Source organism: Melospiza georgiana, chromosome 3, assembly GCF_028018845.1.
Source record: "Melospiza georgiana isolate bMelGeo1 chromosome 3, bMelGeo1.pri, whole genome shotgun sequence".
In the NCBI taxonomy this organism is placed as follows: Eukaryota; Metazoa; Chordata; class Aves; order Passeriformes; family Passerellidae; genus Melospiza; species Melospiza georgiana.
Window position 1 is genome coordinate 3,257,937 of NC_080432.1, and position 18,485 is coordinate 3,276,421.

General features: G+C 48.8%; 1 protein-coding gene across 1 annotated transcript in view; it reads left to right on the plus strand.

The window, feature by feature from the left end:
- Window positions 1–17,299: 17,299 nt before the first annotated feature.
- The window catches only part of BLK (BLK proto-oncogene, Src family tyrosine kinase), a 35,970-nt gene continuing 34,784 nt past the window's right edge, over window positions 17,300–18,485 (plus strand). Inside the window, exon 1 of the mRNA XM_058020286.1 lies at window positions 17,300–17,379. Coding sequence (XP_057876269.1) covers window positions 17,300–17,379 — 80 coding nt within the window. The remainder of the gene's footprint in view (window positions 17,380–18,485) is intronic.

The window sequence follows — 18,485 nt, forward strand, 5'->3', positions numbered from 1 at the left end:
TTTCCTTCCGACACTTCCTTCCGACACTTCCTTCCGACACTTCCTTCCTTCCGACACTTCCTTCCTTCCTTCCTTCCGACACTTCCTTCCTTCCTTCCTTCCTTCCTTCCTTCCTTCCTTCCTTCCTTCCTTCCTTCCTTCCTTCCTTCCTTCCTTCCTTCCTTCCTTCCTTCCTTCCTTCCTTCCTTCCTTCCTTCCTTCCTTCCTTCCTTCCTTCCTTCCGACACTTCCTTCCGACACTTCCTTCCGACACTTCCTTCCGACACTTCCTTCCGACACTTCCTTCCTTCCTTCCTTCCTTCCTTCCTTCCTTCCTTCCTTCCTTCCTTCCTTCCTTCCGACACTTCCTTCCGACACTTCCTTCCTTCCGACACTTCCTTCCTTCCTTCCGACACTTCCTTCCGACACTTCCTTCCGACACTTCCTTCCGACACTTCCTTCCGACACTTCCTTCCTTCCTTCCGACACTTCCTTCCTTCCTTCCTTCCGACACTTCCTTCCTTCCGACACTTCCTTCCGACACTTCCTTCCGACACTTCCTTCCTTCCTTCCTTCCTTCCTTCCTTCCTTCCTTCCTTCCTTCCTTCCTTCCTTCCTTCCTTCCTTCCTTCCTTCCTTCCTTCCTTCCTTCCGACACTTCCTTCCTTCCTTCCGACACTTCCTTCCGACACTTCCTTCCGACACTTCCTTCCGACACTTCCTTCCGACACTTCCTTCCTTCCTTCCGACACTTCCTTCCTTCCTTCCTTCCGACACTTCCTTCCTTCCGACACTTCCCTCCTTCCGACACTTCCTTCCTTCCTTCCGACACTTCCTTCCGACACTTCCTTCCGACACTTCCTTCCTTCCTTCCTTCCGACACTTCCTTCCTTCCTTCCTTCCTTCCTTCCTTCCTTCCTTCCTTCCTTCCTTCCTTCCTTCCTTCCTTCCTTCCTTCCTTCCTTCCTTCCGACACTTCCTTCCGACACTTCCTTCCGACACTTCCTTCCTTCCTTCCGACACTTCCTTCCGACACTTCCTTCCGACACTTCCTTCCGACACTTCCTTCCTTCCTTCCGACACTTCCTTCCTTCCTTCCTTCCGACACTTCCTTCCTTCCGACACTTCCTTCCTTCCTTCCGACACTTCCTTCCGACACTTCCTTCCGACACTTCCTTCCTTCCTTCCGACACTTCCTTCCGACACTTCCTTCCTTCTGACACTTCCTTCCTTCCTTCCGACACTTCCTTCCTTCCTTCCGACACTTCCTTCCGACACTTCCTTCCGACACTTCCTTCCTTCCGACACTTCCTTCCTTCCTTCCGACACTTCCTTCCGACACTTCCTTCCGACACTTCCTTCCGACACTTCCTTCCTTCCTTCCTTCCGACACTTCCTTCCGACACTTCCTTCCTTCCTTCCTTCCTTCCTTCCTTCCTTCCTTCCTTCCTTCCTTCCTTCCTTCCTTCCTTCCTTCCTTCCTTCCTTCCTTCCTTCCTTCCTTCCGACACTTCCTTCCTTCCGACACTTCCTTCCTTCCGACACTTCCTTCCTTCCTTCCGACACTTCCTTCCTTCCTTCCTTCCTTCCTTCCTTCCTTCCTTCCTTCCTTCCTTCCTTCCTTCCTTCCTTCCTTCCTTCCTTCCTTCCTTCCTTCCTTCCGACACTTCCTTCCGACACTTCCTTCCGACACTTCCTTCCGACACTTCCTTCCTTCCGACACTTCCTTCCTTCTGACACTTCCCTCCTTCCGACACTTCCTTCCTTCCTTCCGACACTTCCTTCCGACACTTCCTTCCGACACTTCCTTCCTTCCTTCCGACACTTCCTTCCTTCCGACACTTCCTTCCTTCCGACACTTCCTTCCGACACTTCCTTCCGACACTTCCTTCCTTCCTTCCGACACTTCCTTCCGACACTTCCTTCCGACACTTCCTTCCTTCCTTCCTCGTTTCCTCCCTCGTTTCCTCCCTCGTTTCCTCCCTTGTTTCCTCCCTCGTTTCCTTGTTTCCTCGTTTCCTTCCTTGTTTCCTTCCTTCCACTACTTCCGCCACTTCCTTCCGCCACTTCCTCCCTCCCTTGCCATCGACCCCCAACCATGCAGGCCCCTTCCCACATTCAGCTTTTGTGAGAGAAACCCCTTCCCAGCCTTTTTATTCCCCTTTTTTTGCCCATCCCCCTCCTGCCTGAACGACCCGCGAGGGCACCAGGGAGATTTACAGCCCCTTCCTGAGCTCCAGCATGGGAGGGCTGGGATTTCCCTCCTCCCTTCCAATGCCAGGGGTACCCCAGACCCCCACAGGAATTTAGAGGCTGTGCCTGCACAGGGTTTGGAAATCTGGAGTGCAGAAAAGGGGGGTGTCCTGGATGCAGCAATGCAGATTCGGAATGAAGAGCAGCACTTCCACATTTCTGATGAAAATGCTTTTTTTTTTTTTTTTTTTTTTTTGCTTTGCCAGCATCCATTTTTTTTTGTCAGATTTCAGATCTGCATATGCAAACTCAGCCTGGTGATCAGCTCTCACTGTGCTGCAGGGAGGCACCTGAAGGCTGATGATGATGGAGAGGCACCAAGGGAGATGGAAGAGCTCTTGGCTGCATGTTAAAACTGTCTGATAAAGACTTGTAGGAGCTTTTAGCAGCAAAAGGAATCCCAGAATCCCAAGAGGGGTTGGAAGGGATCACAGTGGGTCAGCTGGTCCAGCCTCCCCATCCCAGGGCACAGGGTTGTGTCCAGATCATTCTGGAATATCCCCATTGAGGAGACTCCACTCCATCTCTGGGCAATCTGTTCAGTCCTCAGTCACTGCACAGGAAAGTTCTTCCTCATGTCCAGGTGGAACTTCCTGGGCATCAATTCCTGCCCATTCCTGTTTTCCTTTTTCTGAGTCTCACAGAGCAGAGCCTGATCAAGCTCGTGGAGGTTCAACATTTTCAGCATCATCTCATCCAAATCGAAACTGAGTCTGTGCCCGTGAATCGAGCAGCACCAGGGATCAGACAGGCACAGGGTGAAACAGCCCCTGGCCTGGTTTTGGTGTGGGATGAGCAATCCCAGGACATGGCTTGGGAATGACCACAACTGGGGCCCCTTCCTGACAAACAAGTTGGATTCAGCCACCCAGATTTGATAGCCAGGGGCATTGAATCTCAGGGATATGGCCAGACAGGGTCAGAGCCCTGGTCTATCAGGAGGAGTTTACAGCAGAGGTGTTGCTCTCAGGACTGGATGTCTGTCTGTCTGTCTCCTCACAGGAACAGACCACACACTGTCACCCGCTCCCTCTTCTGTAAATGTTTCTTTTTAATTCGGTTGCGTAATGGATTTCAAACGAGCTGCCATGAGATAGCAGTGAAAGGCTGCGGCCACATCCCTCTGAAGCCAGTCCATGGGTTTGAATGTTTTTTGGCCTGGATTTATCTTGGATAAATTGCGTTCATCCAAAAAACACTGGTGGGGAGCTGCTGAAGGAGAGTCGTGCTCCCACTGGTGATACTCTAACACCAACCACCTGCAATGTACACCTGAAATTAGGTGTGATCAGTCAAAATAAAACTGTGCAACACCATCACTGTCCACACCTGTGGCTCAGTATTTTTTCCTTTTCCTCAGACACAAAGAATCCTTTCTGCTGCCCACAGAGCTCCAGAGACTGCCAGTTCCCACATCATCCCTGGGCACAGAAGCTTTTCCAGAGGACTGCTGAATCCTTGGGAACACACAGATCCAAGCCTGAGTTTTTGCTGGGATGAGGTTTTTCAAAGCCCAGGCTGGAGATTCCTTGCTGTAGTGGTAGTTTGTAGAATCATGGAAGGGTTTGGGTTGGAAGGGACCTAAAGATCCTCTTATTCCACACCCTGGACAGTGACACCTTCCATTGTCCCAGGTTGTTCCAAGCCCTGTCCAGCCTGGCCTGGGACACTTCCAGGGATGGAGCATCCAGACTTCTCTGCTGATTTGAACACCACAAACTCTGTAAGGTGCCTTGGAGCCCCCTAAATCTTACCTGGACTTTCTGAGCTGCCTCTTACCCCCCAAAATGAGCAGAAATGGCCATTCCTTTATCACAACAGCAGCAGCTCAACTCAGTTTGGATTTGAACCTTCTGCTTCATGCCCTTTCTGCTGGATTTGGGTGGTTTCTCCCTGCAGGTATCCTGCTAAAAAAGCATGGAGGACCTGGATCTCCTGGCAGGGTTGTGTGGCCGTTCTGTGGGACCACTGCTGGAATCTTGGAGAAGCATCAATGGTTTCTCCTCAGCTGGTCCTCCAATAAATGCTTTTCCCCTAAAGCAAAGTCCCTGTAGAGAAAAGTTCCTGAAGTACCCAAAGGGAACAAATAGGGAAGCTGGGACAAGAACATGGAGAGACAGGACAAAGGGGAAAGGGTTCAAACTGTGAGAGAGTGTATTTAGATAAGATATTGGGAAGATATTGAGATATTGAGGGTGGGGAGGCCCTGGCAGAGGTTGCCCAGAGAAGCTGTGGCTGCCCCTGGATCCCTGGCAGTGTCCAAGGCCAGGCTGGATCGGGCTTGGAGCAACCTGGGAAGGTGGAAGTTGTTCCTGCCCATGGCAGGGGGTGGAACAGGATGGTCTTTAAGGTCCCTTCCAACCAAAACCATTCTGTGATCCTACAGTTGCCTGGAGCTCAGCCTTCCAAGCATGGGAAGAGGAGGCCGTGGTGCTCCCAACCATCATCATCCCGTCCTGGGCAGGAGCAGCCTCCACCTTCTCCACAGGGACTGGCACCAGGAAAGTCCTCTGGCATGGCTGGAGGATCACCTGGGAGCAAATCAACCTGGGAGCACGGCAGAGGCACCTCCAGAGGGCAGCAGGTCCCCAGGTGATGCTGACACCCTGGTGGTGTCCCCAGGGGCTGCAGGGGTCAGCTGTGGCCACCTGGCTGCTCATCTCCATGGATCTCTGAGGGACCTGGCACTGGCCTGGGTCAGTCATCATTGAATCATTGAAGGGTTTGGGTTGGAAGGGACCTTAAAGATCACCTAGTCCCCTTGCTGTCTGCAGGGACACCTTCCACTAGATCAGGATCCTTCCTCAGGGTATTTACTTTATTTTCTCTATGGGTTTCTCCCAGGTAAGTCAAACATCAAAGACCTAACAAAGGACAATTGTGCCTGAAATCCTATCAAAATCATGGTGGGAATTTTCAGCCCATTTGGTTTTTTCAAAGGTAAAAGTAAATCCATTTGGTGATTCCATAACTAACTTTGTGTGTGTATTACTGAATTATTTCTCCCTCGACTAAAAAAATTTTCCCCAAGACCTGAAGAACTAGAAATAATTTCCAAATAAAAGCAAGACCCTGTCCAAAGATTTTTGACTGATTTGTAGTGGCTTTCCATTGATAAACCGACTAACACAATTAATTACATCAATCCATAAAAATAAAAATAGTTTTAAAAATATCAAGACTGATATATGTTTTTTCCACCTCTATTCTTTGCTGGAATAAAGAGATTTCAGTTCTACTTTCACTCAAAATATTTCTTGTAAATTAACTCCAGAAGTGCTAATGAATAAAAATTCCTCTTTCAGTCTCTGTCAACCTCTGTCAACCCAGTAAGGCTTCATCACCGGAACCCACAGGACTGGAGGGACCTTTAAAAATGCTGTGATTGCCCTGAACTTGTATCCTAGGCTTTGGGAGGAAGGAAAGGTAAGAAAAGCCCATCTCAGACTCTTGCTTTAAGCTGGGGTGAATGAAGGGGGGGTCCAAGCTGCAGCTTCCCTCCCTTGTCACTTCAGTATCACCTTCTGCTCCCTCCTGCAGCAAGAGCTGGGTGGAATTCCCTGGATTTGGAACTGATGGTCAGGGAACACAGTTCTACCTCAGCAGCTGGTGGCTTGACAAACAGAATCTGGACAATCTCCTCAACCCAGAACAATAAAATGAAAGACCAATAATTGGATGTTTGTGTTGTTTTTTTTTCTCTCACTCCAGCTGTTTGAATTTTTTTCCATTTCTAAATCAAACAGAGTATTTTGGGGACCTTAAAATGCGAACAGCAATTGAAATCTGTTTGTTAGATTCCTCTTCTTTGCTGTTTGTTCAGACTGATGAATGAGCCATGAAATCAAATGTTTGCAACACTCCCAATGTCCATCATTCCAGAGAAATCCAAACTTTGGAATTTGCCTCCAGACAGCTTCCCCTGCAGAAATCCATCAGAATAAGGGTGTTATCTCAGCCAGTGGTGATCCTTGAAACTGCAGGATCAAGAATGAAGATCCAACCTTCTCTTAAACAATATTTTCATCCCTCATCTCAAAAAAAAAAAAAAAAAAAAAAAGCTGATAAACTTTGCTCAGCCAATCTCAGACAGGATCCCTGTTGTCCTGTTTCATGAGGCTCTGGCTGGTTTTCCTTTCTCCTTGTCTCAACAGGCAGGGGTGTCACAGACACATTTAATGAAAAATCCTTTCCTAAGGATTTTTCCTCCTGAGAAGCTGGGAGGCCTCAGGAACAAAATGTAAACGTTGGTTATCTGCTGCTGTGGAATGCAACAGGTGCATCTGTGATTGGTCTCATGTGGTTGTTTGTAATTAATGGCCAATCACAGCCAGCTGGCTCAGACAGAGAGCCGAGCCACAAGCCCTTGTTATCATTCCTTTTCTATTCTTGGCCAGCCTTCTGATGAAATCCTTTCTTCTACTCTTTTAGTATAGTTTTAATATAATATATATATAATAAAATAATAAATCAGCCTTCTGAAACATGGAGTCACATCCTCATCTCTTCCGTCATCCTGGGACCCCTGTGAACACTGTCACACAGGGACTTTATCCAGAATCCAGCAGGATCAGGAGGTGACACTCAACATCTTTCTGCCCTTCAGATGAGTTGGTGGGTCTGGAACTCTGGGGATGAGGGTGGAAATGGGGATGATGGAGCTTCACAGCATTGCATGGTAAAAACAGGAATGACCTGGAGCTTCTGGAGCGATTCCAGAGGAGGCCACAGAGATGCTCCAAGGGCTGGAGCCCCTCTGCTCTGGAGCCAGGCTGGGAGAGCTGGGGGTGCTCACCTGGAGAAGAGAAGGATCAAGGGAGAGCTCAGAGCCCCTTCCAGGGCCTAAAGGGGCTCCAGGAGAGCTGGAGAGGGACTGGGGACAAGGGATGGAGGGACAGGACACAGGGAATGGCTTCCCACTGTCAGAAAGCAGGGTTAGATGGGACATTGGAAAGGAATTCTTGGCTGTGAGGATGGTGAGGGGCTGGCACAGGGTGCCCAGAGAAGCTGTGGCTGCCCCTGGATCCCTGGAAGTGCCCAAGGCCAGGCTGGACAGGGCTTGGAGCACCCTGGGGTAGTAGAAGGTGTCCCTGTCCATGGCATGGTGGAATATGATGATCTTTATTTTCCCTTCCCACCCAAACCATTCTGTGATTCTCTGGTGCTCTCCTTGGGAATGGCAGGCAGTGAAATGCCCCAGAGCAGTGAGGTTTGAGCTGGGCCTCACCCACGGCAGCTCCAGATGGGCTCTGGGTGCTCAGCACAGGCAGAGCTTTGTGCAGTACCACAAGCAGTTAATGGCACAACACACAGGGAAGGCAGATCTCACAAAATCTCTCACACAAGCAATAGAGAGATACCAGGATGTGCTGTCAGCTGTCTCCTGTGCTCTTCCCCCTGTGCCCTAAATGGCATCAGCTGTCTTGTACTCGTTGAAGAAAGGAGGAAGAACACGGCCTGTCTCTTTAGGTGAGACCTGAAGCAGAAACAGAACCTCAAATGGAAAGTGAGTGAGGTTACAGCCCCGTAACCCAGCTGATTACAAAAAAAGAAACTTCTCAGACTTGAACCTGACTGGTGATAAGCTCTCTGAAAGTCAAGTGCAATAAATAACCCCACCCCTTCCATTGGCTCAGGCTGCTCTGAGCTGTGAATGGGCCAATTTACACAACCCCAGACCCATGTTTCTCCTCCCATTTTCACACCAGCTTTATACCCTGAGGCTCCAGGGCTTGATTTTCACATCACCCCAGCCTGAATGAGGGCAGCTCAGGGCCCTGTTTGCAGCAGGACTGCACGTCTTTCAGCCTGAGGAGCCTTTGTGGGTTCCTCTAAGGTAGACCCCGTTCTAATATTAGTAGGGTGAGAGAAGTGTGGTCACACTGCCAGCCCTCCAGTGCTCTAAGTGTAGCAAACCAGCTCCATTTGTCATTCAGCTGTTGGCAACAGGAAACCACCAACAGCAACTCAACACACGACAACAAGAAGAATTAAGGTTTTCTCTTTCTGCATGCTCCAAGGATTGGAACTCATCAGAAGGAGCTGATGGTCCCAAGCTGATGATCTGGAAGGGGTTTTTCGACTTTGGTGGACAGCTAAGATTGAGTGGGATATGATTTAATCTGAACACAGGACTCTCAAGGTAAGTGCAAATGATTTTTCCCAGCAGTTTTCCTTCCTTCCTGCTGCCTGTTTGTTGTCTGGTGCTCCACTGGGCATATTCCTCCAACATATTTAAAGATTTGGCCCAGTGATTATTAAAGCCTTTAGGGTGGGATGTCCAATGAGCCAAACTGCTGCTGTGGACCAGGATAGGGGGTGTGTCTGTCTTTCCTTCTGGCAGCTTCCCAGTGCTGGAATTGGGAATGCTCTGAGGTGGGACTGATTCACCAAGTCAGACGTTCACCCAGTGGGTTCTCTCTCAGGCACAGGTCAACCTTCTTCCTCTTAAAAATAGTGAAAGTAGATGATAGCCAGGAGTCAGTGAGTTTCATCCAACTGAATTTCTTGGAAATGAGAGTGGCAGGAGAAGGTGAAATCAGGGACTCAGCTCTGAAGTTGAGGGGAGGTGGAAGTTTGGGTACTCAGCTTCCAACACAGCAACTTTGGGTGCTGCAGACAGTGCAGGGAAGGGTCGAATCTTTAATTACCTGTTTGTGGAGAGGCATATTTGGGATTTTTGAGAGTTTTTTCTTTCTTCCACCCCACAGATGGTTTAGATGGTCTCACTGGATGCAATATTTTGTTTTCACCAGCTCCTCCACTGAAGATGGTAAAAACACTGCAAAGTTAATGCTGGTTGTAGACAAAGCTTTTGGCAAAGCTGGAAATCTCCAGCAGAGCTGTAAGAAGAGTGGACTTGCTGCTTTTACCCTGGTCACTTCCCAGAACCTGCACTAAGCCTATAAATTCCATTCCTGATTAAAATTTAGGTCAGGCTCAAAATTGCAGAGCTCTAAGTTGAAGCACGGATATTTCAGAATATCTGTGCTTGCTGTGGCACTTCTGGGAGGGAGCAGCACTTGCTGTGCTGTGGGGTATTTGCATCTCAGACCTCCTTAGGTGTTTCCTCAGGGCTTTGTGGCCAACGATGCCCCACTGAATGCTCTTCAAAGTGTTTTAATTACCCCATTCATAATCTGGGGCTATTTCTTGCCTCTCGTGACGGGCTGCTCTGATATTTAATTGATTATGAATCTTTAAGAGTGCAAAACCAGGGCACTGCCAGCAGTCAGGGTTTCTGCTGCATGCAAAGCGCACGCACATGGTCCCGGCTCGGGGACCTGCTGGAGATGGAGATGGAGAAGGCAGATGGAAATGAGGAATAAGAAAAGGAAAGCTGCAGGGCAGCCCAGGCACCCTCATTAATATGCTCAGTCAGTCATTCTGTCAAGGTTTAAGTCATTTTTATCAGAAGATTTGGGGGCTGCAGAGCTTCTGGTTTCTCGTTCATATTCTGCTTTCTTCTCCCAGACCTCCTGCAGCCTTTTCATTGTACTGGTACCCAAAAGTCAGAGAAAAAACCCTTCTGGCCCATTCTTGTTTTGTTCTGCCAATGCAGGGCTATTGTGAGGATTGCAAAGTCAAACCCTGAATTTTCTGGTGGAGAAGGAAACACCCAAGGCATATTTAAATGAAAATTTTGCAAAAGTGCAGCTCATTATGCTTCATCTTCTCTTTCAATGATTTCCCATGTTCAATTTAATCAGCATGGAGTGTTCTAGGATGCTGTTTTCAGATTAGATGGTGTGCTCCCAGCTCCTCATAACTAAACCCACAATATCCCAGGATGGATATCCCATTCCCTCATAATTTGGGCTGTGTGTCCCTTTCAAACACATCTATCAGCTCCTTTATTTCTGCTTTGTGGCTTTATTCCTGACCCATATTTCAACCTTTAATTCTCTGTGGCACCTTGATGGGCATATCAGCATCCCAAAATCACCTTGAGGATATTTTCAGAAACAGCCCAGGCTTTTTGTCATCTAAGGCAGGTGTGGAAAGGGAGGATTCACATGGATGGATTTCAGAGGGATGTGCTGAGCAGAGCAGGAGCTCCTGGGCACGCTGTTACTTCATCATTATTTGCCGTCCATCCTTCCTTCCTTCCTCTCATTCTTTCCATTCCATCTGTGTTAAAAAAGGAGTTTCCTCACTGCTCCTCCACGGTTCACGAGCCTCTGGAGGCACCCAAGCATTGCCTCCATGTGGGTGAGTTCCCCTGCAGTCAATCATTTCCTGCAGGGGTTCTATCACAGGCAGAAAAATCTTTCAGGGCACCTGGGGCTAAATCCTGCTGGAATCCTCACCAGCCCCAAAGTTTCCATCAATGTCTTAATTCCATGTGGTGCAAGTCAGATTTTTTCATTAGGCTGACTCCACATTGTAAGATTAGAAGTAGCTGTGGGGGTAAAAAAGGATTAAATTCCCCCTTGCAGAGGTCTTGGCAAGAAATTACAGCCCCAGGGTCCTGATGCTGCTTATGGAAGGAGCAGTTGCACCAATGGACATCACAAAGCAGGCTGTGCAGCGTTATGGCTCTAGCTTAAACATAAATAGGAATGTAAACCAGAATTCCAATATTTCATGCTGGATAAGACATTTGCTTCTCACAGGTCAGCCTGTTTTCCATACCAGGTTTGAATCCATCACAATATCCAACCAAAAATATCTCCCCCACCACCAAAAACCCAGCTCAAACCACAGCAGTTCCTTGTGTTGAAGTAAAAAAATGGGTTTCAATTATCATTTTTTCCAAGAAAAAGCTGCAACTGAGCAGGAGAACAATGTTTCTGTGGTTTTACAGAGCAATTTTGTCTTTGTTAATGCTGGTCAATTTTAATTTCAAAAATGTTGTGGCCTTGCCTATTCAAACGTTCAAACCCAGTGATAAATGCCTGAAGGAGAGGGACACGGCTGAGCAAAGGTGTGGGAAGTCTGAACTGTGTGGAATTACTGCAAGAAATGATGCTGCTTCATTTGCTGGAGACGCAGCAAAGAGGGAGGGAATAAACTTGCAGCCCACCATGGAATCATGGAATGGTTTGTGTTGGAAAGGAACCTTGAGGGTCAGCTCATTCCAACTCCCTGCCATGGGCAGGGATACCTTCTACCATCCCAGGTTTTTCCAAGCCATGTCCTACCTGGCCTTGGACACTTCCAGGGGTGGTACATCCACCATGGGCAGGACAGGCAGTGGTGAGTCTTTCAGTGAAGGAAATTAGTGGTGGCTGTTAGGAAGTAATTTGAAGGCTTTGGGAATTGGAGGGCTGGGATAGACTGATAGGAAGCAGTGGGAATTTCCATCACTGAGAGCTTTGAAGTACAATTTGGGGGGGGGGGGGGTATCTCTGTGATTAATGACCTTCATAGTGCCAGTCCTACATTTCTACCACCCTGTGGAATACACGTGGCTTCTGAACTGAAATGCACTTCTCAAAATCATCCTCCTGCATTCCCCCCTCTTCATTTATTTACTTACATACTTATAAAATGATTTTCCAAATGTGACCCAATCTCACTGATGATTTCTGCTCCTCTGGAAATCATGGAATGTGTTGCTGATCAAAAAGCAGCGAGCAGCACCCCTGGGGTCCTGTGTGTCAGGCACGTAGGAGACACAGCAGAAATAATAAACACATGGCTCACAAATGAATTCTTTGCTACTTAACGAGCAGAGAAGAATGAAAAATTACTCAGTGTCCTCCAGGATGTCTGGTCTGCCTCGGTGATGGCAGAATCAGGAATGGTTTTGGTGGATGAAGTTTGGGTGAAAAACTCTTTGTCCCTTGATAAAGGGACCTTACAGCCAAGAGGCAAGAGAGGTGCTTGGCCCCACGCCCAGGTCCCCGTGGTCTCAATTTACTACAGGATGGTGTTTCCTCATTTATGGAAGGTCTCTCTTCTCCATGAAACCTGGGGTAGGAAAGGAAAACCATAACAAAATCCCTGGTGCAGAGGATCTGCCAGACTTCTTTCAACCCAGACAGGTCCTTGCCCAGCACCTGAGCCTTGAGGGCATCCAGGGTTCTGTGAACAACTTGGGACCATGAAATCTGGGGCAGAACCTCTCAAAATGTGTCTGTGGGAGGTTGATGATTGAGAAGTGGGCTTTGAATAGAGGTTAAATTCGACCTGTGGAAAAATCAAGGCGTCACCTGTAATGCATGATGGAAAGAGGGAGAAGTGATGCCAATCTAAGCAGGCAGAGAAATTGATAGAAAAGCTTTAAATTTACTTTTATCTCGACTTTTTTCCTGGCTGTCTCTTGCATATTTGGCCTCGACCATTTTAGAAGCAGAGGAAGAAGAGCACAGCTGCTTGAGACATTAATGCAGCAGACTTGCACAATTAATATTCTTTTTTTCCAGTGAAAGGTGCCAATATTCGTGGGGTTTGTGTGACAGAACCTTTTGAGAGGTGGTGATTTCCTGTGGAATGCTTTTTTCCCCCTGAAAATTGTGGTGAAAAAGTTGGAAAAAGCATTCTAAAAGTCACTGAGTGGTCTGCCAAGGAATAATAACTGTGAGTGGAAGGGAATTGTGAATGTGGGACTCTGTACAAGCCTGGTCCTAACCAGGTGAGAAGAAATTCTGGTTCTTTTAGTGCAGTAGTGCTGGTGCCAGGCAGAGGATGGGCACTGGCAAAGCAAGAAACTTAAGGAAATAAGATTCTTCCATCTCTGAGGCAATAAATTCAGGCGAGATCAAATGTGAGGTAACCAGAGAGTGGATCAACCCCATCAATTCAGTGCCATAAATAATGACTTTCTGTAACAAACCTGGTTGTGAGGTTTGGCTTTGTTCTGCCACATTTCTGTCTCCTTTGAGCACCCTAAGGATGTTTCGATATTATTTTAATTCTGAAAATTGAGTTAATCTTCTAATTTTGGGTAAAGGATTAAAAAGTAATGGGTTTCTTCTTTCTTTACGAGCATGAGAAAGGAAATAATATTGAGACAAGATCTTGGCTGCTGCAAGTAGTCAAGAATAGTCATGTTGTGGGTGTAGGACAAGCTTGGCAGGGAGGACTGGCCTGGAGTCACTTTCTCTGTCCAAAAAGGCTTTTCCTCACGGGATCCAGACAAAATGTCTTTGTGGCAATTACTAGCAGAATATCTCCCAATTGCCATCAAGCAAAACCTGCATTTTCATCCCAATTCTTGAAGATATCCCTGGAAAACCAATGGGATTTAATAATAAATAATGGTAGTGAAACAAGAGGGAGCCATCTTCACCCTGCACTCGGGGTGGTGAAGGTGCCTGTGTCTGAGTGTTATCCCAAACACAGGGCTGGGATCAGGGAAAATCCTCTGTTTTTCTTCAAATCAGTGAAAAAGAGATAGCCTGTCTCTTGCAAAGAAAAGATCCAACAGGAGGGCCAGTGAAATCAGGATAGATTTTAAATAAACATAATAAGCATACATGGATAAATACAATCCAGGAACCACCACAGCTCCTGTAGAATGGGGATAACCAGGGGTTTGGATGCAGCCACCAAATTTTTAAGAGGGGGAGGAACCCCAATATTGCCAGTTTCAGTAGTTGAGATGTTGCCTTAGAGTTCAAAAAGCCCTCGGAGAGCTCTGAAAATGAACTTTCAAAATGGAGTCTGGTGGGTTGGTTGTAACAGCAGCATCTTCCAAGAGCAGCAGGACGATGTAAATAAGCTTCTCATCTGCTAGAGGAGTGGAAACAGGGAGGTTCTGATGGTAAAGGAGACTACTCATTCCTAAAAGGGAAGAGAAAAACGTGGCCAGCCCATGAAAACAAAGTCTAGAGGAAATGAGCTGCCCATGTGCAGCAGCAGCATGGGGAAGCAGTTCTGGGAACCAGCTGGGAAAGCAGAGGTACCTTCATCCTCTCAGTGGACCCAGTTCAAAGCTGGAGATGTTTCTGCAGCAGAAATCCCAACAGGAATGCCTTTGGTTCAGTGTGAAATGGATAAAATGCCATGGAATGGGCATTGCTGCACAAGAAGGCCGTGCAGGGGCCACCATTGCACAAGTCTGGCTGTGGGGTTATCCTGGTGGGCTGTGGGGTCATCCGCAGGGAGGCTTTCCCAGGGATTTCTTCAAACTGACAGAGAGCAGGTTTAGATTTGATATTAGGGAGAAATTCTTCCCTGTGAGGGTGGTGAGGCCCTGGCACAGGGTGCCCAGAGAAGCTGTGGCTGCCCCTGGATCCCTGGAAGTGTCCAAGGTCAGGTTTGACGGGACGTGGATCAGCCTGGGATAGTGGAAGATGTCTCTGCCCATGGCAGGGGATGGCACTGGATGATCTTTAAGGCCCCTTTCCTACCCAAACTGTTTTGTGATTCTATAATTCCATGAATTCACACTCGTGTCAGGGCCCACAAAGACACTGGAGAACATCTGGGGGCTGATGTATGAGAGCAGGGTGGAAGCCACCACCAGAAGGACCCTGCTTGGCTGGGTGAGATCCCAGCCTGTGCTTTCAGGTTGGGGGAACAGGGACAGATGGAGCCCATCTGGAGTGACTGGGAGCTGCAAATGAGAGACTTTTTCCTTTTTAGTGCCCTTTTTCACAAGCTTTCTCAGGGTTCCCCCTCCAGCTGCTTTCAGAGGACATCCATGGGCTGAGGATGCAAATTTTCTGGGCTTCTGGATTCCAGAAGCTCCATCTCCTGGCTATGAGATCCCCAGGCTGGAGGAAACAGAGGAGGCCCAAGGATGAAGGGATGTGCTCCAGGTGACACACAGACATCTTAGATACTCCCTGGGATGCAGCAGGGCAAACCACACCACATTCAGTCATTTTGATTTTGAATTCTTGCTTTGGAGCTGCGGCCATCCCTGGGACAGCCTGTGCAGCAGGCGGCTGCAGCTGCTGGGTTTCCCTGCTGTCAGCAGTGGGAATGTGTGTCAGAGCAAAGGCAGGTTTCTGTCTGGAGCTGCCACGCTGTCCCCCTGCTCCAAGGATGACTTGGCAGACACTGCAGCACTGCTCAGCCTCTGCTGCACCTCATGGTAGCTCCTCCTTCCCACCTCAGCGGTGGACATCAGCAGCTTTCTAAAAGAGCAACTTCCCTTTTCACAGGGATAGGAAGTGAAGCTCATTTAGCAAAGAGATGTTGCCCACCAAATGCTGAGGCCTTGTCCTAAAGCTCAGAGCACTCCATCTAACCTGACACTGTTTTTTTCTTTCCCAGCCCCAAACCTGAGGAGCTCCACCTCCATCCCCTGCCCTTATAGCTGGAGGAGAATTGGGAAGGGAAAATGGGAATTGGAGAGGGGGAAGTTTGGCAAATCTGCAAGGGCTTCCTCATTTCTGTGTCTCTAAGAGCAGGCACACCTGGCTGAGGCCTGCTGGGCTTGGTGTCTGTCCTGGTTGTCTTCAGCGCCACCCAGGCTTGGAGGGTGCCAGAGGATGGTGCCAGGCTCTTTTCAGTGGTGCCCAGCCACAGGATGAGCAGAAATGGACATAAAATAAACCACAAGAAGCTCCGCCTCAACCATGATGAAGCAATTCTTTATGTGGAGGGTGTTAGAACACTGAAACAGCTGCCCAGGGAGGGTGTGGAGTTTCTTCTTTGGAGACATTCAAAAAAAGTAGGAACTCACCTGGTTGTGTTTCTGTGTCACCTGTTACAGGTGATCCTGCCTTAGCAAGAAGGTTGGACTGGGTGATCTCCAGAGGCCCCTTCCAATCCCAAACTGTTCTGGGATTCTGGGGTTCTGGGATTCTGGGATTCCGGGATTCTGGGATTTAGAGATTCTGAGATTCTCTGCTGACCCTCCAGGGCGATGGACTCAGTGTGACCCCCACAGACCTGCAGGCCCCTGTATATGGCCCAGACAGTCTTGCAGCCCTCCATGGGGTTGTCTTCCTTTGTCAGGAGCACAGCTGCAGAGCCAAGGCTGATTCCCACCCCATGTTTCCAGAGGGGTCAGCAGCCACGTGCACCCTGGAGCAGTTCCCCCCCCCTCACACATCATCATGTCCTCAGCCACCCTCTTGTTGTCCTTGTGTCCTGTGGCTGGTAAAGGTCCTCTGCCATGACCTCAGCTCAGAACTGCCCCGTGGAGCTTTTCCTCCTGTAAACACCATCACCAGCGTGGGGTGACCTTTAGCTTGTGCATCACTCCCTGCAGATGTTGGCTCATGTTTGTCCTGCTCAGTGGGGGCAGCTGAAGTGTAAACGATGTGAGGTCATCCCAGCCTCGAGCTGGCTGAGACCAAGTGTCATTTTCCCCCCTGCTGCCTCTTACAACACAAAGATGACGCCATGCAATTACCCACAGAGGTGTACATGGTGGTTTTTGAGGGCCTTGTGTTTGCAACAGCTTAAAAAAATACACTGAAAACACCGCAGAGGAGCCAACATTACACATACACTATGGGAAGTCTCTTTAGAAACAAATCCTGCTTCTTATACAACATTTATCTCCCAGGACAGAGTTTCAGCCTCTCAATAACACGCTGAGGCAAAGTGAGAAAGTCACTTCCTCAGAGCCACCCACAAGTCCCTGACCAGGTCTTAATTCGTTAGACCACGCTGCTATGGTCGAGTAGGTTCATAGAGGGATGGAGCTGGCTGGAACAAGATGTGTTTCACCATTAAAAGGTCTTTTTTTAGTGACAGAAAGGAAAGATCATTGCAAAGCCAGTTTGTTGGGTTGTTTCCTGAAATTTGGTGGTTTGCATAGTGGAAGTACAATCCATTCACAGTCATTTTCACTGATTTTAACGACAGCTGTTAATAGCCTGTGGCATTTGCTGGGGTTTGTGTCTGAATTTGCTTTGTGTTTCTCGCCTTCCTCATTGTTATTCTCATTGGCCAGGTTGCCTGGAAAGTGCAACTCCCACCCCCTCCCAGGTGATCATTTTTATAAGCAAAATAGAGCAAAGAATCCTTAGGGGGGGAGAAAACAGTCAGTTCTGACACAAAGACCTGATTAAAAAAAGAAATCCCATTAAAAGCATTTGCAAAAACCAGGCTGCTCCTGCGGTCCGGGGCGTGTAAAGCTGTTGGTCTCATGGATGGTGTGGATGTGGTGGAAGCCAGAGGCCCCTGAAAGAAAAATTTGGGAAGGGCCTCCAGCCCCATGGAGCATCTATCATGGGTCCGGCCAGCAGCTCGCGCGTCCTCGGAGCGCGTCTCCAGGAGCAGCAGCGTGGGAAGCAGGCAAGTCAGGAACATCCCACCCCCATCCACGTTCCCCTAAGGGTTTTTCTCTGTCTTCATCCACCCTCTCATCCCTCCTTGTCCTATTTTCTCTCCCCACAATCTGTGGGTTAAAGAGATGATGGAGGCACTTCCCAGCTCCTGCTGGATCCGGCACCGAGGGATGTTTGCAGGGATGTTGTTCCCTCTGTCTGCTGCAAAAGAGGGGAGGATAAAGAAGTGCCAGGTGTGCACATCCTGGCACTCCCATCCCCCCCATTCTCCGGGGGCCTGGGGGGAAGAGAGAATTCATGTGTGGGGAAGGCCGACAGGAGCTGGACACGGCTGTGATGAGTAGGGAAGTGCTCTGGCACCCATTGCTATTCCTGACACTCAGCTGGAGGTGTTCAGGTGGGGAATTGGAGATGTTCATCTCATGATGGAGATGAACATTCCTTCCCTATAGCCCTTTGCCTCTGCTGAGTGTGGTGGGAGGGAGCATGATTCCCTCTGAGACCTGATCCAAGGGGCTTAATTCCTGAGCACCTGTCTGCCACCAGGTTCATTTCTTCTCCTGGTCCTATAAAATGTTTTCCTCTTCCTAGGAAAAGTCATCCTCTGGGATGTAGGGCCTCCAGGAAGGGCCTTTCCCTGGGCAGAAGTTTGGATGTCCACACACAGAGATGTGGAACCCATCCATCTCCTCATGTTCTCTGGGCTGGGAGGGCCAGGCCCACATCCCTACAGAGTCCTGTGATGTGTCCTCCAAGTGCTGTGGAATGGAGCATCAGGGATTCTGGCCAAGGGACCATGGCCTGTGTCCACTTCCTATCTGATATCCAAACATAGGGTTTGGATGTCAGATAGGCCTGCAGAGGGGATTTCTCCCTGCTGTGCCCCTGCTCACCCAGGACCCTCCACAATCTGGCTCACACCAACACTGGGCAGAGAGAGGTTTGAGTTGAAATTTGGGTTGAAATTCCAGGCTCTGCAGGAAGTGCTGTTGGACAGTGCAGTTTTGTCATCAAACCTGCCCCACCTGAAGAACCCCAGAGTGGCTGCAGCTACCCAGAGGGATGTGCCTCATCCTCCAGAACCCATCCTCCTTTTTGCCCACTCCCACTGCC